The 26,252-nt window shown below is 37.3% G+C and overlaps 1 protein-coding gene across 1 annotated transcript; it reads right to left on the reverse strand.

Annotated features, from left to right (window-relative positions):
- Positions 1–1,725: 1,725 nt before the first annotated feature.
- Positions 1,726–4,036, reverse strand: MAGEE2 (MAGE family member E2). Its single transcript, XM_040467101.1, has one exon. It carries the CDS (start codon positions 3,826–3,828, stop codon positions 2,257–2,259), a length of 1,572 nt encoding a protein of 523 aa, XP_040323035.1. The 5' UTR covers positions 3,829–4,036; the 3' UTR covers positions 1,726–2,256.
- Positions 4,037–26,252: the final 22,216 nt, after the last annotated feature.

Consider the following 26,252-nt stretch of genomic DNA (forward strand, 5'->3'; position numbering starts at 1 on the left):
CTCAGTTTCCTACAGTGTCAAATGAGGCTATTAAAACGCTTCTTTGAGAACTGGTGGAAAGATTAGAGCTAAAGGAGGTGAAGACCCAGCACAGTGCCTGGCACAAATTTATTACTAAAAAACTTGGCAACTTTACACTATTGTTGGTCCAGATGCTACACCTTCCCCTTGACAGGTTTCTCTCTACTCGTATCCCCAGAAGAGCTTATGTTCTCGACATCCAGAAAATGCACTAACCCAAAAAATCAGAGCAAAAAAACTTGTAACGATAATCTGCTTGCCCCTCTCCCCGCCCCAGAAGCATGTACATATTAAGGGTCCAGGGAGGCTAAAGAATGAGAGCTCTCAGCACACAGGCAGGACTCTACTTCAAGATCCCAGATTTTGAGTTAGATATTCTCCCGCCTCACAACTCCACCCCCAGCCTATTTTCCAGAACCCCTTTAGCTCTAGCTCTCTAGTTACTCATTTTCTCATTACAAGGAATCCTGCCCTTAGTGTTCAGTTTTTCGCGGAATGTTACGATAGGAAACATCGCTGAGACCAGGTGGGGGTGTATCTCCCGGGCAACCGCGGAGTGGACATGCGCAGTGGCTTCCCCAAGCTGGCAGCTCTAATCTGACTTCTGCAGGCGGGGGGATTTGGAAACAAAACGGTATATCTCCCTTCTTTTTGTCCCTCCCCCGGCGAGACAGTTGTGTCATTCTCTTCCTGAGGCTGACTTAAATGTGAGGAAAGTCTTCTCTCATTTGTTAGGAGGTGGCAGTTTGGGGTAGCCCTTAATGATTAAATGGATGAAAGGGCAGAAAGCTTATGGGTGTCAGGTGGTGAGGAAACATAAAACCTAAACCACTGGCGGGCAACTCCCCCACCCCTGCGTAATAGATGACTTTCCATATAATATCCACTACTGAGCCAGGGCTCCCTTACAGAAATTGTTTTTTGCAGGCTCTCTGGGGAAAGCTTAGGGACAGCTGTGAGCAGGGTTAGAGGCTGCGTGAAGGATCAGGATGAAGAGAGCCAAAGTACTCACCTTAACAGCTTGGATGCGGAAGTAAACTGCAGTGGCAGAGATTGCTGGGTAGAGCTTCAAGTAGATTGTTCGGTCTGACCCAAGATCCAAGACCAGTTGCCTTCAGGAGAATCATTATTGGTTCCCAAGACCCACTCTCTGAGAATATGGGTCTTTGTTATCTCTGCCCCAGGCTTCCCTCTCCCACTTCCCCCTTGAACTCAACACTGTCTTTCTGAATCCCCCAAAAGGTGTTTTTACATACCGCCCCTGACTTCATCAACAATCCCTCCCTCCTCCTTTCCAATCTCAGGTCTTAGAAGTCACTAAAGGAGAATTTGCCCTCAGCCCTACATAGCACCTCATACTCCCCTTCCACCACCTCCCCCACTCCCCCACTAATCATTTGCTGGACACCCCTGCCCCTTCCCTAGCCCTTCTTGTGCCCCATTGCCTTCTCCACTGTCCCCTCCCAGCACCTACAGTTTAGTTGGAAGTTACTACTGTGGTCTCTCCTAGCACTCTGAGCTTACCCCTACTATATTGCCACAGCAATAAAACATTTTCTGGTTTACTTCAGTGACCCCTTCCCCTTAAGCCCTGGGTTCAGCTGGGTCTTCTTCACCCTTATATTCCCAGCACAAAGCATGTGCTCTGAGCATGGCAGGTGCTTAATAAATGTTTGTTGAATAAAAGAATCCTTAAGCATGGTGTCTAATTCATTATACTTATATTTTTCACTACATTTGGAACAGCAAAGCAAATACAGGTAAATGCCAGCAATTTTTTTCTTACACAACAGTAGACACAAAGAAGGCATCCACAGATCAGTGATATTGTGTTTGATTTTGTTGTGTGTGTGTTGTTACTATTGTTACTTAACTTTTGCACCACAACATTTTACTAATTATTTTAAACAATTAAAGAACATTTATATGTTCTCTTCCACATCATAGAAAGATGTAAACGTTACCAATACAATTTACACAGATATCTGAGTTTTATATTAAAACAAGACAGGGATAGCAAATGAGCAATTTCATTTATAAACATTGATCATGAACCTAATTCAAGGGTATATCGTAAGGGAGGGAATACTATTAGAAAGAGAACACAAATAGCAAACACAATGTGTACATTCCACCCCAGCCCTGACTGACTTGTGATTTGGGGCCCCAGTGCCCATTTCCCCAGGGCACCTATAACTGATGACACCCAACTAATGTGATACATTTTCCCAGATTTCACATGGGGCCAAAGAAGAACATGGCAGTTGCCTCAGATCTGACTCTGGCCTCCTCATCTTCAACAGCCTCCCTATATTGCTCTGGCCAGTCCTGTGGTCGCTTTCTGTACAGCCTGGCCATATACTCCAAGGCTTTCATTTTGGTAGTTTCCAGGTGAGCTCGAGGACCCCATAGAAGCTCATACTCAACTGGATTAGAGTAGGACAGTGGCCTGCATTCCAAGTAGCGCTGTCTCATAAGCTTGCAGGTGATGGCATGCTTTCTCCCTACATCCACACCAAATCTACGAAGCATGTTCCAAATGTTGGCCTCTTTGACGCGGTTGCCCATCAGGAAGATCAAACCCAAAATTGGCATCACATATTCTTGAGTGGGTCTCCCCAGGCTGTCTAACATCATTTGCTCTTCTTCTGATTCTGGTTGCTGGACAAGGAGGTAGATGTGCTCACTCGTATCAACCTCAATCAGAGAGAATCCATAGAACAAATCAAGGATTAGAGTAGCTCGACTGAGGATATTTGGGAACACTTCCTCAAATTCTTTGCCAGTGTGAGCCAGTAGCTCATCCTGATGTATAGGCAGCAACTCCTCAGTGACATTAATGGCCAACTGGACCAAATCATTGGCCTTATCGTTCATAGTGTCCTCTGACCAGAATTCCAAGCCAGCAGCCTGTCTTCTTTCTTTGGCTTTGTCAGCTTCCAGGGCCTTGTTATATTCTTCTGGCCAGCTCCAGGGTTCTTCATCATGGGCCTCTGCCACAAACTTCAGGGCTTCCATCTTTGTGATTTCCATGTGGGCTCTAGAGCCCCACAAGAACTCAAATTCGAGGGGATTAGTGCCATATACTGGCCAGTACTCCAAGAACCGCATGCGCACAAAGTCAGTAATGAGCAGGTTCCTTGTGTTCCCAAAGAGGTTGTTGATCCTCTGGGGATCACCCAGCAAATCAACCTTTAACAGCAGGTCCCAAATGGATGCTTCTCTTGCCCGGTTGCCATTCAGAAGGATGTGGCCTAGGACCAAGGCCAGGAGACCTGCCTTTGGCACATCCAAGGATTCTGTTATGCGATCAGTGGTCTGGAAACCCCGTTTGCTGATTAGGTTGTAAATGTCAGCCTGGGGATCAAGAACCCTAAGGTTCAACCCAAAGACCTGATCCAGGTGGGCTGAGGCTCGTCTAAGGATCTCAGGGAACTGATCTGAGTATTCTCTGAGGAACTCTAGCATCTCTGCTTGCTGGATAGAACCCTCGGTTTGGCTTTTCATTCGCATGAAATTCACCAAAGCAATTGACCTGTCTTCTAGAGGGTCGTGGACCCTGAGCGCCCCCAAACGTTGGGACTGCTCTTCAATTAGGACCTCGAGGTCATTCGGGTCCTGCGCAGTCTGGGAAGCGCTGGCATCCTGAGGGTTGATTAGCGCATGAGGGCCCTGGAGGGCCTGGGGAACAAGCATGGAGGTCGGAGACCCAGAGGCGTCACTAGCCTGCATCTCACCCTGACGGTCGCCGTAATCTGCAGTGGTCTCTGCGCTGCCGCGGCGCGCGTTCTGGCTTACCAGAGACATGGTTCCAGGAGTCAGCAGCAGGAACGGGGAAATCAGCAATCTGTCAGAGAGAGGATGGTAGGAGTCGGCGCCTCAGCACAAATCCTAAGCCAGAGACCCGGGATCAGGAGGGAGAGCTTGAGACAGAAGCGATCTTTCTACACAACAAGTGAGCAAATGACCGCTAGCTTCTCATTGCCTAGCTTTGCCGCAGCCTACGCAGGCGCAGTCTGGTTCTGCGGCATGGTGGCCACGCCCCGCTTCCAGTCCCCCACTCCTGCCCACTAGGGCTGCCAGGAAGACTAGGGTGGTTGAAGTGGTTGCTGCTGGATTCAAACATTTTAGAGCCGAGAATTCAAGAAAGGGGCAACAAACGGAGGTAAAGCAGAATTAACAAGGAATGAGAGATGTTCAATGACATCAGTTTTTCTGTGAGGTAAAAAGCGCCACGTTAACAGAAGATTCAAAGACGAAGAGGAGGATGCTAACAATGATAATTATTTTATGGTTTCATTAATTTATCCACACACTCAGCAGACATTTCTTGAGTACATACCACGTCAGGCACAGTGCTGAGTACTAGGGATACAGCAGAGGACAAACATAATGATTACCTCTTTCTGTATGGAGCTTACATTCTGGGGTAGGTTCAAACAACGGTGATAATAATGAGAGCTAACCTTTATGGAGCATGTACTATGTACAAGGCAATTTCTGGTACTTTCACTTGCCCCACATTAAAACACTTAATGTTAGATATGAGGTAGCTACTCTTAATGGTCCTCATTTTACAGATGAGGAAACTGGGTCACAGAAGTGAATTTACCTGTTCAAAATCAGGGAGCAACAAATGGAAGAGAGGAGTATTTGAACACAAGTCTGTCAGAATCTCAAGCATAAGTACGTTCTCTGACACCATCTGCCATTCAAAGAATTTTTTTTAACCCTATTCATTAAAAATGACTCATATAAGTTAGATGGGAATAGTTGCCCTAATGTAGGGTCAATTAACATATGGTATAAATACGGAAGGAGCAAGCATGGATTACAGCTTAGTTTGAGACGTCTTGGAATAGGGGCACATGTGGGGCGCCTGGGTGGCTCAGTCCGTTGAGCGTCCAACTTCGGCTTGGGTCATGATCTCACAGTCTGTGAGTTCGAGCCCCGCGTCAGGCTCTGTGCCGACAGCTCGGAGCCTGGAGCCTGTTTCGGATTCTGTGTCTCCCTCTCTCTCTGACCCTCCCCTGTTCATGCTCTCTCTCTGTCTCAAAAAAATAAACGTTAAAAAGAAATAAAAAAAAGTAATGGGGGCACATGCTTCACGGAGAAACTGAGCTCTAAGTGATGGACAGGATGTAAAGGATATATAAGGGAATTCTAGACTGAAGGATCAGCATCAGAAAAGGCCCAGAGGTGTGAAAGTACAAAATAAGTTTGCACTGCAGCTGGTTACCCAAGTGGCTACAGCCAAAGTATACTAGTATGAGTGGGAAATGAGGATGAAGGTGGTGAGCCAGGAATGATTGGATTTCCTGTTTTTTCACTAAGCAGTATAACAGAACTGGTTGGAGTCCCACAAGGTGAGAATGGAAACACCAGAAAAGGGCCTGGTTATTTAGAGGTCGGTCATATGTTTGGGGAAGCATAATCCAAGCACTTTGACCAGGAAGAGGGGTCAGCTGCTTTATCTTCAGGGAATGCTACCAAAATAATTGTGCTAAATCCTAGCTCTCAACCATCAAGCTACTCGGTAAAATAGTGGGAAAGGAAAAAATAATACATAGGGTTGCCATTTGCAGCCTTCCTTAAATTCTTGGTGGTAATAAATACTGTAACATTTAGTTTTCCTGTGCCCAGGGATTTCTTCAGAAAGCACTATCTTCACATGTGGAAGCCAGACGATTACCTCCGAAATTTTCTATATCTCAGATGTTCTCTATCAGTAGCAAAGCAGGCAGTTCAGGACCATGGATTTGGCCAAACTGGGGTAAAGAGAACAATGTTTATACAACTGAATATGCATGTTCTGCAAGGTAGAAGTGTGTGGTTTGTGTGCTGATTATATCTTAGGAGAATCGTGTGGAAAACAGCACCGTCTTTGAGCTACCAAAAAGGTATAATTGAGATCAGATCTGATGGGATCCCTCAGTTTGGTCGTTCCATTTCCCTAGGAGAGCTCCATGTTCTTTGTCTCAGCAGGTGTTGCCTGGCTAGAATTTTATTCTTCAGTCATAAAAGAAAAGAGATATGTATTTTTCTGAAACCCAGCTCACAGTTTGTCATGAGTTGAAGCTTCTACTAACACTCCATCTAATAACAAAAACCCAACATTGAATGGAAACATTTTACCTCTAAATAACATCCTAATCTGATTCCACAGATTTCAAGTCCTTCACAAATTGGTCCCTACCTGGCTTTCCATCTTCATTTTTATCCCCCAGCATTTCCATCCATGAATTCTGCTTCCAAGCCACATTTAGCTACACTCCTGGTCCCAGCCATTTATATTCTACTGGTCTCTGAAGTAGTTTTAGTTCTTGCTAAGTGAAAAATTAAGGAGTTGTGACTGTGAATGTGACATATGGTGTATTTTCCACTCTAAGTGTGAATTAAAAAGATAGGATCATACTCATCATTCTGAACTTCTATCAGCATTTTCTAAACTCCTTTTGCAATTTAAAACCATGAATATCCTAAATTCCACATATGAGTGAAATCATATCGTATTTGTCTTTCTCTGACTGGCTTATTTCACTTAGCATTACGCTCTCTAGCTCCATGCATGTTGTTGCAAATGGCAAGATGTCATTCTTTTTATGGCTGAATGATATTCCATTATATATGTATGTATATATGCCATATCTTCTTTATACATTCATCTATCTATGGACACTTGGAATAATTTGGCTACTGTACATAATGCTGCAATAAACACATGAGTGCATATAGCCTTTTGAATTAGCGTTTTGTATTTGTGGGGTAAATACCCAGTAGTGCAATTACTGGATTGTAAGGTAGTACTATTTTTAATGTTTTGAGGAAACTCCATACTGTTTTCCACAGTGGATGCACCAGTTTGCATTCTCACCAATAGTGCACAAGGATTCTTTTTCTCCACATCCTTGCTTTCACTTGTTTCTTGTATTTCTAAATTTTTATTTTAATTCCAGTTAGTTAACATAGAGTGTTATATTAGTATCAGGTGTACAGTATAGTGATTCCACAATTTCATATATCATCTGGTGCTCATCACAACAAGTGCACTCCTTGAACCCCATCGCCAATTTAACCCATTCCTCCACCTCCCACTCTGGTAATCATCAACATGTTGTCTATAATTAAGTGTGTTTCTTCATTTGTCTCCCACTCTGTCTTGTTTTTTCCCTTTGCTCATTTGTTTTGCTTCTCAAATTCCACATATGAATGAAATCATACTGTATTTGTCTCCTCTGACTGACTTATTTCACTTAGCATAATACTCTCTAGCTCCATCCACATGCTTGAAAATGGCAAGATTTTATTCTTTTTTATGGCTGAATAATATTCCGTTATTACTATATTACTATGCCAATATTACTATATACTGTCAATAATGCTACTATAAATATAGAGGTGCATGCATCCCTTTAAATTAGTGTTCCTATATTCTTTGGGTAAATAAACAACAGTACAACTGCTAGATCATGAGGTATTTCTACTTTTAACTTTGTGAGGAACTACCATACTGTTTTCCACAGTGACTACACCAGTTTGCATTCCCACCAACAGTGTAAGAGAGTTCCCCTTTATCCACATACTCACCAACATCTGTTGTTTCCTGTATTGTTAATTTTAGCCATTCTGACAGGTATGAGGTGATATCTCATTGTAGTTTTGGTTTGCATTTCCCTGATGATAAGTGATGATGTGCATCTTTTCATGTGTCTGTTAGCCATCTGTATGTCTTCTTTGGAAAAACATCTATTTATGTCTTCTACCTGTTTATTAAGTGGATTACATAAGTTCTTTCTTTCTTTCTTTCTTTCTTTCTTTCTTTCTTTCTTTTTTATTTTAATTTTATTTTTTTAATTTACATCCAAATTAGTTAGCATATAGTGCAACAATGATTTCAAAAGTAGATTCCTTAATGCCCCTTACCCATTTAGCCCATCCCCCCTCCTACAACCCCTCCAGGAACCTCTGTTTGCTCTCCATATTTAAGAGTCTCTTCTGTTTTGTCCCCCTCCCTGTTCTTATATTATTTTTGTTTCCCTTCCCTTGTGTTCATCTGTGTCTTAAAATCTTCATATGAGTGAAGTCACATGATATTTGTCTTTCTCTTACTGACTAATTTCGCTTAGCATAATACCCTCCAGTTCCATCCACGTAGTTGCAAATGGCAAGATTTCATTCTTTTTGATTGCCGAGTAATATTCCATTGTATATATATACCACTTCTTTTTTTATCCATTCATCCATCAATGGACATTTGGACTCTTTCAATACTTTGGCTATTTTTGATAGTGTGGCTATAAACATTGGGGTGTATGTGTCCCTTTAAAACAGCATACCTGTATCCCTTCTTTATATATTTTGGATACTAACCCTTTATCAGATATATTCATCTGCAAATATCTTCTCCCATTCTGTAGGTTGTCTTTTATTTTGTTGCTTCCTTTGCTGTGCAGAAGCTTTTTATTTTGATTTAGTCCCAATAGTTTATTTTTGCTTTATTTCCCTTTATCTAGAAAAATGTTGCTAGAGCCAATGTCAGAGAAATTACTGCCTGTGCTCTCTTCTAGGATTTTTATGGTTTCAGGTCTCATATTTAGGGCTTTAATCTATTTTGGATTTCTTTTTTGTGTATGGTAGAAGAAAGTGGTCTAGTTTCTTTCTTTTTCATGTAGCTTTCCAGTTTTCCAATACCATTTATTGAACAAACTTTTCCCCACTACATATATTCTTGCTTAATTAGTTGAAGATTCATTGACCATACAATTGTGGGTTTGTTTCAGGGCTTTCTATCCTTTTCTATCAATCTATGTGTCTGCTTTTTGTGCAAGTACCATACTGTTTTAATTACCAGATTTGTTGGATAACTTGAAATTTGGAATTGTGATACCTCCAGATTTGTTTTTCTTTTTCAAAGTTGTTTGGCTATTCTTGGTCTTTTGTGGTTCCACACAAATTTCAGGATAAATTGTTCTAGTTTTTAAAAAATATTTATTAATTAGTGAGAGACAGAGCATGAGTGGGGGCAGAGAGAGAGGGAGACACAGAATCTGAAGCAGTCCGCACAGAGCCCAACGCGGGGCTCGAACTTATGGACCACGAGATAATGACCTGAGCCAAATTAGGATGCTCAACTGACTGAGCCACCCAGGCGCCCCTAATTTGTTCTAGTTTTGTGAAGAATGCTGTTGCTACATTGATAGGGATTGTATTAAATATGTAGATTGATTTGGATAGTATGGACCTTTTAACAATATTTGTTATTGTAATCCATGAGCATGGAATATCTTTCCATTTGTTTTTGTCACCTTAAATTCCCTTCTGAATGTTTTATAGTTTTCAGAATAGAGGTGTTTCAGTAATTTGGCTACTAGGCATTTCTAGGCATTTTTTTATTTTTGGTATAATTGTAAATGTAACTACTTTCTTAATTTCTCTTTCTGTTACTTCATTATTAGTGTATAGAAGTTCAATAGATTTCTGTGAATCAATTTTGTATCTTGTTACCTTACTGAATTCATTTGTTACTTCTAGCAGTTTTTTGATGGGGTTTTTAGGGTTTCTATATAGAGAATCATGTTATGTGCAAATAACAAAAGCGTCTCTTCTTCCTTATCAATGTGGATGCCTTTTATTCCTGTTTCTTGTCTGATTGCTGTGACTGGGACTTCTAGTACTATGTTGAATAAAAGTGGTGAGAGTGGACATCCTTGTCCTTTCCCTGACATTAGAGAAAAAGCTCTCAGTTTTTCCCCATTGAGTATGATGTTTGCTGTAGATTTTTCATATATGGCCTTTATTGTGTTGAGGTATATTCCCTATTAACCTACCTTGTTGAGGACTTTTTATTTTGAATGTACATTGCACTTTGTCAAATGCTTTTTCTTCATCTGTTGAAAAGATTATATGATTTCTATCCTTTGTTTTGTTGATGTGGTGTATCACGTTGATTGATTTTTCAAATATTGAATCATCCTTGCATCCTGGGAATAAACCTCACCTGATAATTGTTAATGATCTATTTAATGTATTGTTGTATGTGATTTGCTAATATTTTGTTGAGGATTATTGCATATATGTTCATCAAGTTTATTGACCTGTAGTTTTCTTCTTTTGTGGTGTCTTTGTTTTTGCTATGATGGTAATATTGAATGTGTAGAATGTATTTGGAAGAATTTCTTCCTTTCCAATTTTTGGAATAGTTTGATGAATATAGGAATTATTTCCTCTTTAAATGTCAGGTGGAATTCACAGATGAATCCATCTGGTTCTGGACTTTTATTTTTGGGTAGTTTTTTGATTACCAATTTAATTTCATTATTTGTGATAGATCTGTTCATATTGTCTATTTCTTCCTGGTGCAGTTTTGCAAGGTTGTATGTTTCTAGGAATTTATCCACTTTTCCTATGTTACCCTGTTTATTGGCATATAATTGCTCATAGTATTATATTCCTTTGTATTTCTGTGGTGTCACTTGTTACTTCTCCTACCTCATTTTTTAATTTTATATATTTGGGTCTTTTTCCCCCCTATATGTTTCTATAAGTGTTTATCTATTTTTTCTTTTCAAAGAACCCCCTTATGGTTTATTTGACTTTTTCTTTTCTTTTTTCTCTCAACATCATTTCTTTCTGCTGTGATCATTCTTATTTTGTGTCTTCTCACCCTCAGCTTTGTTTGTTCTTTTTTTCTTGTAAAGTTAGATTGTTTGTTTGAGGTTTTCCTTTTTTTAATGATAGGCCTGTATTGCTACATACTTCCCTCTTAGAACTGCTTTTGCTGTGTCCCAGAGATTTTGGACCATTATGTTTCATTTTTAATTTATCTCCATGTATTTTTTATTCCTTATTTAACTGATGCATTGCCCCATTTGTTGTTCAGGGTCATGTTGTTTGGTTTCCAGGTGTTTGTGGGTTTTCAGGTTTTTTGTTTGTTTTTTTGTTTTGCTTTTTTTTCCTTGTGATTTTATTCTAGTTTTGTACCATTGTGGTTGGCAAGGATCCATGGTATGATTTCAATCTTCTTAAATTTATTGAGGCTTGTATCGCAGCCTAACATGGGATCTATTCTGGAGAGTGTTCCGTGTACACTTGAAAAGAATTTGTATTCTGTTCTCTTTGGAAGGAGTGTTCTGTATGTATCTGTTATGTCCATCTGGTTCAATATGTCATTCAAAGACATTATTTCCTTATTGATTATATGTCTGGATGGTTTATCCATTGATGTAAGTTCAGTGTTAAAATCTCATACTATTATTTTATTACCATTAATTTCTTTCTTAATTTCCATTAACATTTGTTTTATATATTTAGGTGTTCCAGTGTTGGATGCATAGATATTTACAAATGTTATATCCTCTTATTGGAGTGATACTTTAATGTAATGCCCTTTTTTGTCTCTTGTTAGGCTTTGTTTTAAAGTCCATTTTTTCTGATGTAAGTACTGATATCCTGGCTTTTTTTTCACTTCCATTGCATGGTTAATATTTTTCCATCCCTTCACTTTCAGTCTGTATGTGTCTTTATGTCTTTCTTAGGCAAGTCTCTTGTAGTCAGTATATAGATGGGTCTTGTTCTTTCATCCATTCCACCACTCTGTGTCTTTTGATTGGAACATTGAGGACATTTACATTTAAAGTAATTATTCATAGTTGTGTGCTTATTGTCATTCTTAAAATTTGTTTTCTGGTTGTTTTTCTAGTTCTTAGTTCCTTTATTCTTCTCTTGTTTCTTTGGTTTGATGAGTATCTGTAGTGTTTTGTTTGGCTTTCTTTGTCTTTTTTGTGTGTGTATCTATCATAGATTTAGGGTTTGTGGTTATCATGACGTTCCTATATACCATCCTAAATAAAGAGCAGTCTCTATTAATTTGATGGCCATTTAAGTTAATACACATTCTAAAGGAAAATAAAAAGAACAAAGAAAAAATCTTCCTTTTTCTTTTTCCCCTCCTCTTCCTTTTATACTCCCTTCTCCACATTTTAAGTATATGTTGTCATATTTTACATCTTTTCATTCATATTTCTCTTACATCTAATTGTGGTCATTTCTTTTCCATTTAAAGAAGTCGCTTTAACAATTCTTATAAATCTGGTTCAGTAGTGATAAACTTCTTTATCTTTTGTTTGTCTTGGAAATTTGTTATCTCTCCTTCAAATCTGAATTATAACCTTTTTGGGTAGAGTATTCTTGATTTTAGGTTTTTTTCCTTTCAGCACTTTGAATATATTATGGAAGTCATTTCTGGTTTGCAAAGTTTCTGCTGAAAAATCAGCTGACAGCCTTATCAGGTTTCCCTTTGAGGTATCTTTTTGTAGATTTCTTCTTTTAAGATCCTCTATCTTTAATTTTTGACATTTTAATTATTATGTGCTATGCTTTTTACCTCCTTGGGTTTATCTTGTTTGGAACTCTCTGTGATTCTTGGACTCGGATATCTATTTTTCTCCCTAGATAAGGGAAGCTTTCAGTTATTATTTCTTCAGAAAACTTTTATACACCTTTCTTTCTCTCTTATTCTCTTGGGATTTGCAGATGTTTGGTTGATGTTGTCTAAGAGATCTTTTAATTGATGCTTTATTTTTTTTTTCTTTTTGCTCTTTAGCTTGTGTGCTTTCCATTACCCTTTCTTCCAGATCCTGAAACCAATATTTCCCTGTATGTTAACTAAATAAATTTAAATTAAAAAAGGTTGGATGTACTTAAAAAAATAAAATTTATGCTTGTGTTTTTCCTATGCTTTTATTCTTATAATTGATTTTTAGTTTCATAGCATTGTGTTTAGAAAAGATGCTTGATATGATTTCAATTTTCTTTTATTTTTCTTTTTAATTGACATATAATTGAAGCATATTATATTAGTTTCAGATGTACAACATAATGATTTGACAATAATATACATTATTAAATGCACACCCTGATATGTACCATCTGTCATCAGACATTATTTTATAAATATTATTGACTGCAATCCCTATACTTACTTTTCATCCTTATGACTTACTTATTTTAAAACTGGAAATTGCTACCTCTTAGTTACATTTACCTATTTTGTATTTACCTCACACCAATACCCTCTGGCAACCAGTAGTTCATTCTCTATATTTTTGAGTATGTTCTTCTTATTGTTGTTTTTGTTTGTTTGCATGTTTACCTCTTTAGATTCCACATATCAGTGATGTCATATGGTATTTGTCTTTCTCTGTATCGTTTATTGCACTCAGCAAAATACCTCCTAGGTCTTTCCATATTGTCATAAATAATGACATTTTTTATGGGTGAGTAATATTCCACTCTTGTTTAACCATTCATGTATCATTAAACACTTAAGTTGCTTCTATATCTAAGCTACTGTATAGCTATCTAGGCTATATCTAGGCTATTGTAAATAAAGCTGCAATATACATAGGGGTGCATACATCATTTTTATTGAAGTACAATTAATATACAATGGTATATTAGTTTCAAGAATTCATTCAACAATTCTATAAATTACTGAATGCTCACTATGATAAATGTAGTCTTTGTCTCACACCACACAATGATACTAAAATATTATTGACTATATTTTCTATGCTGTACCTTTCATCTCTGTGACTTATTTATTTCCTAACTGTATGATTGTACTTTTAAATCTCCTTTATCTATTTCACCCATCTTTTCACTCACCTCCCCTCTGGAAATAACTGGTTTGTTCTCTGTATTTAAGAGTTTTCTTTGTTTTTGAGATTACACATACAAGTAAAATCATATGGAATTTGTCTTTCTCAGTCTCACTTATTTCACTTCACATAATATCCTCTATGTCCACTCATATTGTCATAAATAGCAAGAACTCATTATTTTATGACTATTTAATATTATATATATAACACAATTTTGTCCATTTATACATCAATGGGCACTTGAGTTACTTCTATATGTTGGATATTATACATAATGCTGCAATAAACATAGGGACGAGTATATTTTCTTGAATTAGTGTTTTAATTTTCTTTGCGTAAATACCCAATAGTGGAATTACTGGATCATATAATGTTTTTCATTTTTAAGGAACATCCATGCTGTTTTCTACAGTAATGAAAACAGTTTACATTCCTACCGACTGCATAAGGGTTTCTTTTGCTCTACATCCTCGCCAACATTTTGTTGCTTCTTGTCTTTTTCATTCTAGCCATTTTAACAAATGTAAGGTGTCTCTTATTGTAGTTCTGATTTCAGTTTCCCTGATTATTGGTGATGTTGACATTTTTTTCATGTGCCTGTTGGCTGTTTAACTTCTTTGGAGAAATGTCTATTTGTGTCTTCTGTCCATTTTTAATCAGATTATTTATTTTTTGGTGTTGAGTTGTAGAAGTTCTTTACATACTTTGGATATTATCCCTTTATTAGATGTGTCACTTGTAAAAGTCTTCTTCTGTTCAGTAGATTGCCTTTTCATTTTGTCTGGTTTCCTTTCCTGTGCTTTTTATTTTGATGTAGTCCCAACAGTTTGCTTTTGCTTTTGTTTCTCTTGTCTTAGGAGACATATATAGAAAATGTTGCTAAGGCTGATATCAAAGAAATTATTGCCTATGTTTCCTTCTGGGAGTTTTATGGTTTCAAGTTTCATATTTAGGTAATTAATCCATTTTAAATTTACTTTTGTCTATGGTGTTAGAAAGTGTCCAGTTTTATTCTTTTGCACATACCTGTCCAGTTTTCCCAGCACCATTTGTTGAAGAAACTTTTTACCATTGTATATTCTTGCTTTTTTGTAATAGATTAATTGTGTTTTATTTATGGATTTTCAATTTTGTTCCATTGATCTATATGTCTCCTTTTGAGCCACTAACATGCTGTTTTGATTACTACAGCTTTGAGTATAGTTTGATATTTGGTGTTGTGATACCTCCGTCTTTGTTCTTCTTTCTCAAGATTGATTTGACCTCTTTCTCAAATTCATTTGAGTAGACGTTGCTGCTCAAGGTCTTTTGTGGTTCCATACAACTTTTAGGATTTTTTTGTCCTGATTCTGTGAAAAATTCTATTGGAGTTTTGATAGGGATTGCATTTAATCTATAGATTTTTTGAGTAGTATTGACATTTTAATAATATAGTTATTCCAATCCATAAGCATTGTATATCTTTCCAATATTTGTGTTGTATTTAATTTATTTCATCAGTATTCTATAGTTTTTCAAGTATAGGTCTTTTACATATTTAGTTAAATATATTCCTCGATATTTTATTCTTTTTGATGCACTTGTAGATGGGATTCTTATTTTTATTTATTTCTCTTTCTGCTATTTCATTGGTAGTGTGTAGACATGAAACAGATTTCTGTATACTGATTTTGTATCCTGCGATTTTACTGATTTCATTTATTAGTTCTAATACATGATTTTTGGTTTTTATGGTTTTCTATATATAGTACCATGTCATTTGCAAATTATTAAAAGTTTTATTTCTGCTTTGTCAATTTGGATGTCTGCCACTTCTCTTTCTTGTCTGATTGCTATGAGTAGGAATTCCAGTACTATGTTGAATAAAAGTTCTGAGAGTGGACATCTTTGTCATGTTCTTGATTTTAAAGAAAAATTTTAGCTTTTCAACATTATGATGGTAGCTGTAGGTTTGTCATATATGGCTTTTTTTATGTTCAGGTATGTTTCTTTTATACCCACTTTGTTGAAAGACTTTATTATGAATGGATATTTAATTTTTTCAAATTCTTTTTCTGTATATATTATAAAGATCATATGTATTTTTAATCCTTTATTTTGTTAACATGGTGTATCACAATGATTAATTTGAATATCTATATAATCATCCTTGTATCCCTGGAATAAATCCCACTTGATCATCGTGAATTAACCTTCTAATGTATGTTTGAATTCCATTTGCTAATATTATGTTGAAGTGTTTTGTTTTGTTTTGTTTTTGCATCTGTGTCCAACAGGAATATTGGTCTGTAATTTTTTTTTCTTTGTAGTGTCTGGCTTTGGTGTCAGGATAATGTAGACCTCACAGATTGATTGTGAAAACATTATTTCTTTTTCAAATGTTTTTAGGAAGAGTAGATATTAACTCTTCTTTAAACACTTGGTACAATTTGCTTGTGAAGCCATTTGGTCCTGGACTTTGGGAGTTTTGTTAATTAAAAATTCAATTTAATTACTAGTAATCAGTCTGTTCAGATTTTCTATTTCTTCCTGATTCAGTTTGGAAGATTGTATGTTTCTTGAAATTTGTCCATTTCTTCTAGGTTCTCAAATTTGTTACCATATAATTTTTTTTTAATTTAAATTTTAGTTAACATACCATGCAACATTGGTTTTAGGAGTAGAATTCAGTGATTTATCACTTACATACAACACCCAGTGCTCATCACAGCAAGTGCCCTTTTTAACCCATCACCCATCTAGCACATCTCCCACCCACCTTCCTCTAATTCTTAGTTTGTTCTCTATCATTAAGAGTCTCCTTTGGTTTGTTTCCCTCTATTCTCTTTTTTCCTCCCCTTCCCATGGCTTCATCTGGTTTGTTTCTTAAATTCCATATATGAGTGAAATTTGTATTTCCCTGACTGATTTCACTTAGCATAATACATTCTAGTTCTGTCTACATCATTGCAAATGGCAAGATTTCATTCTTTTTGATGGCTGAGCAATATTCCATTGTATATACACAACACATCTTCCTTATCCATCCATCAGTCGATGGACATTTGGGCTCTTTCCATAATTTGGCTATTGTTGATAATGCTGCTATAAACATTTGGGTACATGTACCCTTTTGAATCTGTATTTTTGTAACTTTTGGGTAAATACTTAATAGTGCAATTGTTGATAATACGGTAGTTCTATTTTTAGGTATTTGAGGAACCTCCATACTTTTCTCCAGAGTGGCTGCACCAGTTTGCACTTCCACAAACAGTGCAAGAGGGTTTCCCTTTCTCTCCACCTTGCCAACACCTTTGGTTTCTTGTGTTGTTAATTTAAGCCATTCTGACAGAAGGTGTGAGGTGGTATCTCATTGTGGTTTTGATTTGTATTTCCCTAATGATGAGTGATGCTGAGCATCTTTTCATGTGTCTGTTATCCATCTGGATGTCTTCTTTGGAAAAGTGTCTATTCATGTCTTCTGCCCATTTATTCACTGGATTATTTGTATTTTGGGTGTTGAGTTTGATAAGTTCTTTATAGATTTCAGATACTAACCCTTTGTCTGATATGTCATTTGCAAATATCTTTTCACATTCTGTAGACTGCCTTTTAGTTTTGTTGATTTTTTCCTTCACTATGCACAAGCTTTTTATCTTGATCATGTCCCAATAGTTCATGTTTGCTTTTGTTTCCCTTGCCTTTGGCAAGGTGTCTAGTAAGTAGTTGCTCCAGCCAAGGTAAAGGAGGTTTTTACCTGTGTTCTCCTCTAGGATTTTAATGGTTTCCTGTCTCAAATTTAGGTCTTTCATCAATTTTGACTTTATTTTTGTGTATGGTGTAAGAAAGTGGTCCAGTCTCATTCTTTTGCATGTAGTTTTCCAGTTTAACCAACACCATTTATTGAACAGATTGTCTTTTTTTCCCATTGGATATTCTTTCCTGCTTCGTCAAAGATTAGTTGACCATATAGTTGTGGGTCCATTTCTGGGTTTTCTATTTAGTTCCATTGATCTATGTGTCAATTTTTGTGCCAGTACCATATTGTCTTGATGACTACACCTTTGTAATATAGCTTGAAGTCTAGAATCGTAATGCTTCCAGTTTTATCTTTCTCAGAATTGCTTTGTCTATTTGGGGTCTTCTGTGGATGTATACAAATTTTAGGATTGTTTATTCTAGCTCTGTGAAAAATGCTGGTGATATTTTGCTAAGGATTGTATTAAATGTATAGATTGCGTTGGGTCCTATAGATATTTTAACAATGTTTGCTCTTCCAATCCATGAGTATGGAATGCTTTTCCATTTATTTGTATCATTTTCAATTTCTTTCGTAAATATCATATAGTTTTCAGAGTAAAGATATTTTACCTCATTAGTTATGCTTATTTGTAGGTATCTTGTTGTTTTTGGTGCAATTGAACATGGGAATCTTTCCTTGATTTCTTTTTCTGCTGCTTCGTTATTGGTATTATATAAATGCAGCAAATTTCTTCCTGCTGATTTTATATCCTGTGACATTGCTGAGTTCGTGTATTAGTTGTAGCAATTTTTTGGTGGAGTCTTTTGGGTTTTCTACATAGAGCATAACGTTGTCTGCAAATAGTGAAAGTTTGACTTCTTCCTTGCCAATTTGGATGCATTTTATTTCTTTTTGTTGTTTGATTGCTGAGGCTAAGTCTTCCAGTACCATGTAAAATAATAATAGTGAGACTGGACATCTTTGTCTTATTCCTGACAATAGGGGAAATGTTCTCAGTTTTTCCCCATTGAGGCTGATATTAGCTTTCATATATGACCTTTATGATGTTGACGTATGTTCCATCTTTCCCTACTTTTTTGAGTTTTTTTTTTATCAAGAATGGATGCTGTATTTTGTCAAATGTTTTTCCTGCATCAGTTTAGAAGATCATATGATTCTTATCCTTTCTTTTATTTATGTGGTATATCACATTGATTGATTTGTGAATATTGAACCAAACCTGCAGCACAGGAAAAAATCCTATCTGATCATAGAGAATAATTCTTTTAATGTACTATTGAATTTGACTTGCTAGTATCTTGTTGAGAATTTTTGCATCCATGCCCATCAGGGATATCGGCCTGTAATTTTCCTTTTTTAGTGGGGTCTTTGTCTGGTTTTGGAATCAAGGTGATTCAAACAATGAGTTTGGTTGCTTTCCTTGTATTTACAATATTTTGGGGAATGCTTTGGGAAGAACAGGTATTAACTCTTCTTTAAATGTAAGGCAGAATTCCTCTGGAAAGCCATCTAGCTCAGGACTTTTGTTTTTTGGGAGATTTTTTTTTTTATTACTGATTCAATTTCTTTGCTGGTTACGGGCCTGTTCACATTTTCTATTTCTTCCTGTCTCAGTTTTGTGAGTTGTAGGAATTTGTCCATTTCTTCTTGATTTCCCAGTTTGTTGGCATATAATTTTTCATAGTATTCTCTTATATTTATTTGTATTTCTGTGGCATTGGTTGTGACCTCTCCTCTTTCATTTGTGATCATATCTATTTGGGTCCTGTCTCTTTTATTTTTGATAAGTGTGGCTCAGGGGCTATCAATTTCCTAGCTCTTAGTTTCATTGAACTGTTCAACTGTTGTTGTTGCTTGTATACCATACATTTCTACTCTAATATTTATTATTTCCCTTCTTCTGCTGGCTTTGGGTTTTATTTGTTTTTCCTTTTCTAGCTCCTTTAGGCATAAGGTTAGGTTGAGTATTTGGGACCTTTTTTGCTTCCTGGTATAGGCCTGAATTTCAATATACTTCCCTCTTAGGATTGTCTTTGCTGCATCCCAAAGGTTTTGGACTGTCGTGTTTTTTTTTTTTTTATTTGCTTCTGTGTATTTTGTTTATTTGTTCTCTAATTTTCTGGTTAACCCATTCATTGTTTTTTAAAGTTTATTTATTCATTTTGAGAGAGAAGGAGAGTGAGCAGAGGAGGGGCAGAGAGAGGGGAGCAGAGAGAATCCCAAGTAGGCTCCACATTGTGAGCCCAGAGCCCGACGTGGAGTTCAAACTCACAAACAGTGAGATCATGACCTGAGCTGAAATCAAGAGTCAGACACTTAAGTAACTGAGCCACTCAGGCATGCCAATCCATTCATCCTTTAGTAGGATGTTCTTTAATTTCCATGTATTTGAGGGCTTTCCAAATTTCTTCTTGTGGTGACTTCAAATGTCATAGCATTGTGATCTGAAAATTTGCATGGTATGATCTCAATCTTCTTGTACTTGTTGAGGGCTGATTTGTTACCCAGTATGCGATCTATTCTGGAGAATGTTCCATATGCACTAAAAAAAAATGTGTATTCTGCTTCTTTGGGATTAAATGTTCTAAGTATATCTGTTAAATCCATCTGGTCCCATGTGTCATTAAAATCCATCATTTCCTTGTTGATTTTCTTCTTAGATTATCTGTCCATTGTTGTAAGTGGGGTGTTAAAGTCCCCTACTATTATTGTATTATTAATGACTTACTTTATGTTTGTTATCAACTGATTTATATATTTGGATTCTTCAAATTGGGAGCATAATTATTTGCAATTGTTAGCTCTTCTTGATGTATAAATCCCTTAATCATGATTTAATGCCCTTCTTCATCTCTTGTTACAGGTTTTGTTTTAAATCTAGTTTGCCTGAAATAAGTATGGATGCTGTGGCTTTCTTTTCATTTCCATTAGCATGATAGATCGTTCTCCATCTCCTCACTTTCAATCTGCAGTGTCTTTAGGCCAAAAATGAGTCTGTTGTAGGCAGCATATTGATAGATCTTGTTTTTTTATTCATTCTGATACCCTATGTCTTGTGATTGGAGTATGTAGTCTATTTACATTCAAACTGGTTATTGAAAAGTATGAATTTAGTGCCGTTGTGTTAACTGTAGAGTTGGTGTTTCTGGTCTTTTCTAGTCTTTGTTGCTCTTGGTCTCTTTTTTTTTTTTCTTTTTTCTCCACTCAAAGAGTCCCCCATAAAATTTCTTGTGTGGCTGGTTTAGTGGTCACAAACTCCTTTAGTTTTTTTTTTTTAATACGAAATTTATTGCCAAATCGGTTTCCATACAACACCCAGTGCTCATCCCAACAGGTGCCCTCCTCAATACCCATCACCCACCCTCTCCTTCCTCCCACGCCCCATCAACCCTCAGTTTGTTCTCAGTTTTTAAGAGTCTCTTATGTTTTGGTTCCCTCCCTCCCTAACCTTTTTTTCCCTCCCCCTCCCCCTTGGCCTTCTGTCAAGTTTCTCAGGATCCACATAAGAGTGAAAACATATGGTATCTATCTTGCTCTGTATGACTTATTTCACTTAGCATAACACTGTCCAGTTCCATCCACATTGCTACAAAAGGCCATATTTCATTTTTTCTCATTGCCACGTAGTATTCCATTGTGTATATAAACCACAATTTCTTTATCCATTCATCAGTTGATGGACATTTAGGCTCTTTCCATAATTTGGCTATTGTTGAAAGTGCTGCTATAAACATTGGGGTACAAGTACCCCTATGCATCAGCACTCCTGTATCCCTTGGGTAAATTCCTAGCAGTGCTATTGCTGGGTCATAGGGTAGATCTATTTTTAATTTTTTGAGGAACCTCCACACTGCTTTCCAGAGAGGCTGCACCAGTTTGCATTCCCACCAACAGTGCCAGAGAGTTCCGTTTCTCCACATCCTCTCCAGCATCTATAGTCTCCTGATTTGTTCATTTTGGCCACTCTGACTGGTGTGAGGTGGTATCTCAGTGTGGTTTTGATTTGTATTTCCCTAATGAGGAATGGCATTGAGCACTTTTCATGTGCCTGTTGGCCATCTGGATGTCTTCTTTAGAGAAGTGTCTATTCATATTTTCTGCCCATTTCTTCACTGGATTATTTGCTTTTCTGGTGTGGAGTTTGGTGAGTTCTTTATAGATTTTGGATACTAGCCCTTTGTCTGATATGTCATTTGCAAATACCTTTTCCCATTCCGTTTGTTGCTTTTATTTTTTTTTTTGATTGTTTCATTTGCAATGCAGAAGGTTTTTATCTTCATGAGGTCCCAATAATTCGTTTTTGCTTTGAATTCCCTTGCCTTTGGGGATGTTTCAAGTAAGAAATTACTGCGGCTGAGGTCAGAGAGGTTTTTTTCCTGCTTTCCCCTCTAGGGTTTTGATGGTTTCCTGTCTCACATTCAGGTCCTTCATCCATTTTGAGTTTATTTCTGTGAATGGTGTAAGAAAGTGGTCTAGTTTCATCCTGCATTTTGCTGTCCAGTTCTCCCAGCACCATTTGTTAAAAGAAGATATAAAGAAATGGAAAAACATTCCATGCTCATGGATTGGAAGAATAAATATGGTTAAGATGTCAATACTACCCAAAATTATCTACACATTCAATGCAATCCCAATCAAAATTGCACCAGCATTCTTCTCGAAGCTAGAACAAGGAATCCTAAAGTTTGTATGGAACCACAAAAGACCCCGAATAGCCAAAGTAATATTGAAAAAGACCAAAGCGGGAGGCATCACAATCCCAGACCATAGCTTCTACTACAAAGTTGTAATCATCAAGACAGCATGGTATTGGCACAAAAACAGACACATAGACCATTGGAATAGAATAGAAACCCCAGAATTAGACCCAAAAAATATGGCCAACTTATGACAAAGCAGGAAAGACTATCCAATGGAAAATATTTTTTTTAATTTTATTTTTTATTTTTTAAAATTTTCATCCAAATCAGTCAGCATATATTGAAACAATGATTTCAGGAGTAGATTCCTTAATGCCCCTTACCCATTTAGCCCGTCCCTCCTCCCACAAACCCTCCAGTAACCCTCAGTTTGTTCTCCACATTTATGAGTCTCTTCTGTTTTGTCCCCCTCCCTGTTTTTATATTATTACAATGGAGCATTACCCGGCAATCAAAAAGAATGAAATATTGCCATTTGCAACTACGTGGATGGAACTGGAGGGTATTATGCTAAGTGAAATTAGTCAGTCAGAGAAAGACAAAAATCATATGACTTCACTCGTATGAGGACTTTAAGAGACAAAACAAATGAACATAAGGGAAGGGAAACAAAAATAACAAACTCCTTTAGTTTTTGTTTGTCTGAGAAACTTTTTAACTCTCCTTCTATTCTGAATTACAGGCTTGCTGTATTCTTGGCTGCATATTTTTCAGATTCAGCACGTTGAATATATTTTTCCACTTCTTTTTGGCCTGCCAAAATTCTGTGGACAGATCTGCTGTGAACCTGATCTATCTTCCCTTGTAGATTAAGGATTTTTTTCCCTTGTTGCTTTCATGATTCTTTCCTTGTCTGTGTATTTTGTGAATGTGACTATGGTATGTCTTGGCCATGGCCAGATTTTGTTGAATTTAATGTTTTTTTTTTCCTTTTTAGCACTTTGAACATATCATGCCAATCTCTTCTGGAGTGCAAAGCTTCTGCTGAAAAATCAGTGATAGCCTTATTGGATTTCCCTTATGTGGAGCAATTTGCTTTTCTCTTGTTACTTTTAAGATTCTCTCTTTATATGTAATCTTTTTCTGTTATTTTATTATGTGTCATCATGTGGACCTCTTTGGGTTCATCCTGTTTGGTGCTCTCTGCCTTTCCTGAACTTGGATATCATTTCCTTCCCCGCTTTAGGGAAGTTTTCAGCTATTATTTCTTCAAATAAGGTTTGTACCCCCTTCTCTCTCTTCTTCTTCTGGGACCCACATAATATGAATGTTAGTACACTTGTTGTCCCAGAAGTTCCTTAGCCTATTCTTATTTTTATTTCTTTTTCCTTTTTGATGTTCTGCTTATGTGTTTTCCACTTTCTTGTCTTCTAAATGTCTAATTCATTCTGCATTCTCTAACTTACTGTTGTTTCCTTCTAGTGTATTTTTTATTTCAGTTATTGTGTTCTTCAACTCTGATTACTTCCTTTTTATGTTTTCTCTCTTTCTTGATGTTATCAATGAGTTATCCCCTCTTCTCTCAAGTCCAGTGTGCATCTTATGACCATTACTTTGAACTTTTTATCAGTTATATTGCTTATTTCTGTTTCTTCTAGTTCTTTTCTAAAGTTTTACCTTGACCTTCATTTGGAGCATATTACTCTGTCTCATTTGTTTGACTTTTTGTGTTGGTTTTTATGAATTAAGTGGAACAACTGCTTCTCCTAGCCTTGAAGGAATAGCCCTGTATAGGACAATTCCCTGTATAGACTACATTGCCTTGTGGGTCTGGGCAGCTGTCTGGAGCTATAGAAGGCATAGGCTGCGGGTCCTGGGCCATTCCACACCAGGTCAACACTGGATGTATAGCTATTGCTGAAGGAAGTAGAAACCAAGTGGTCCTGTGGTGCTCCTCACAGGGGATCCCCTGGTAGTTTGGCTGGAGCTGAAGTGGGCACAGCCTGTGTTGTCATGAGATGCTCAATGCTGGTGATTCTCTGGCGGGACAGCCAGGGCTACAGTGATATGAACTGGGGGGTCTTCGGGTATTAGTTGCAGGGGACACTCTGACAGTATGGCAGGAACTGAAGTTGCACAGTCCACAGGTCCCAGGGCATTTTATGCCAGTGCTACCCTTGTGAGATGGCTGAAGCTGAAGAAGGCACAAGCTAGGTGGGGCACTCAACACAGGAAGAATGGCTGGAGCTGAGGAAAGCATGTGTTGGAGAGGTCTAATTGTGCTCTGTTTGTATGTGGGGAGGGTCTCTGGAGGATAGCTAAAACTGAAGCAGGTGTGGATTGGGTTTTCTCAGGATTCTTGTGCCTATACCACCTTGATTTAATGGCAGAAGCTGCAGTGGGTGCTATTTGGTGTTGTTCCAGTGTACACTGCACTAGGGCCACCTCAGTGGGATGGCTGGAGCTTAGACAGGCATGGATAGGAGCCACTTTGGGGGGATGGCTGGAGTTATTTTCAGCTAGGGGCCCAGGGATCACTAAAGTGGCAGGCTGACCAGGGCACCTGGACCCTGCTTCTATCTATGCTGTCAAGGTGGAGAGGTAATATGAACAGTGTTGCTTACCACACCTCCAACACCAGAAAGCATTCCTGCAGTTTCCTTAACATTTGGCAGACACTCTAGAATTAGTTCTTTTCTAGTCTATTTGCTCTTTAAACTGCAGCTTTTTTCCTGTGGCTTATGGAAAGCAAATCTTCTGGCAGTCCCTCTGTTATCCCTCCCTACTACAGTTTAGAGCACTGGAGGTGGTTTTCTTGTTGTTATCATGTCTCCTTATCTCCTGCTGCTCTCTATGCGGTCACTCTATCCTTTTGTTATCCAAAAGCTGTTCAGTAAGCTCTCAGTTCTTCAGGAGAAGTTCTATATGTAGGTGTAGATTCGGTGTGTCCATGAAGGAGGTGTGTTCAGGGTCTTCCTACATTGCCATCTTGTTCCTCTCTTGTATCAGTCTTGTGTTTAAATATGACTATGTTTCTTTTTGTTTGAAAATATACTCAATTATTAAAAGATATTTATATTGACATGTTTTAATTATAACCAACCAATGAAGTTAAATTCCTTTTCGGTCATTTTTTTATATTATGTTTTTATTTATTTTTATTTTTATTTTTTTTTCAACGTTTATTTATTTTTGGGACAGAGAGAGACAGAGCATGAACGGGGGAGGGGCAGAGAGAGAGGGAGACACAGATTCGGAAACAGGCTCCAGGCTCTGAGCCATCAGCCCAGAGCCTGATGCGGGGCTCGAACTCACGGACCGCGAGATTGTGACCTGGCTGAAGTCGGACGCTTAACCGACTGTGCCACCCAGGCGCCCCTATATTATGTTTTTAAAAATAAAATCTATCATGACTGTTTTGACTTAACTAAAATTTAGAGATTTGGGAGCAAGCCTAGTTATTTTTATTGTTTTTTTCTTTTACAAGGCGAATGAGCAAATGTTTTTTGTCTGAAGTTCACTTTTGGAAATTCAATGGTAGAAAATAATAATTTTATTATTCTGAATTTGAATCCTAATTTTGGACAAAGAAAATAAAGAAAAAGTTCAGAGAATAGATAAGTAACAGGAGTAAAAGGTATAGTATAGGGAATATAGTTAATGGTATTATAATAGCATTGCATGGCGACATATGGTAGCTATGCTTGTGGTGAACAGAGAATAACATATAGAGTTGTTGATGTTGTATACTCAAAAGTAATGTAGCATTGTATGTCAACTATGCTCAAAATGTAAAAGAAAAATTTCAGAGTAATTCAAGAAGCACTAAGTTAACAGAGTAATTTGGTGACAGAAATTCTATTAGTCTGGGCATGAAATAACAAAATAATGCTATGAACAACAATAGCCAAATTATGGAAAGAGCCTAAATGTCCATCAACTGATGAATGGATATAGAAATTGTGGTTTATATACACAATGGAATACTACGTGGCAATGAGAAAAAATGAAATATGGCCTTTTGTAGCAACGTGGATGGAACTGGAGAGTGTGATGCTAAGTGAAATAAGCCATACAGAGAAAGACAGATACCATATGGTTTCACTCTTAAGTGGATCCTGAGAAACTTAACAGGAACCCATGGGGGAGGGGAAGGAAAAAAAAAAAGAGGTTAGAGTGGGAGAGAGC

This window comes from Herpailurus yagouaroundi, unplaced genomic scaffold, assembly GCF_014898765.1.
Source record: "Herpailurus yagouaroundi ecotype Mexico unplaced genomic scaffold, PumYag 67203, whole genome shotgun sequence".
NCBI lineage: Eukaryota > Metazoa > Chordata > Mammalia > Carnivora > Felidae > Herpailurus > Herpailurus yagouaroundi.

Bases quoted from the DNA above. Each gene is read 5' to 3' on its own strand.
- MAGEE2 (XM_040467101.1), bottom strand. From the start codon at position 3,828: ATGTCTCTGGTAAGCCAGAACGCGCGCCGCGGCAGCGCAGAGACCACT.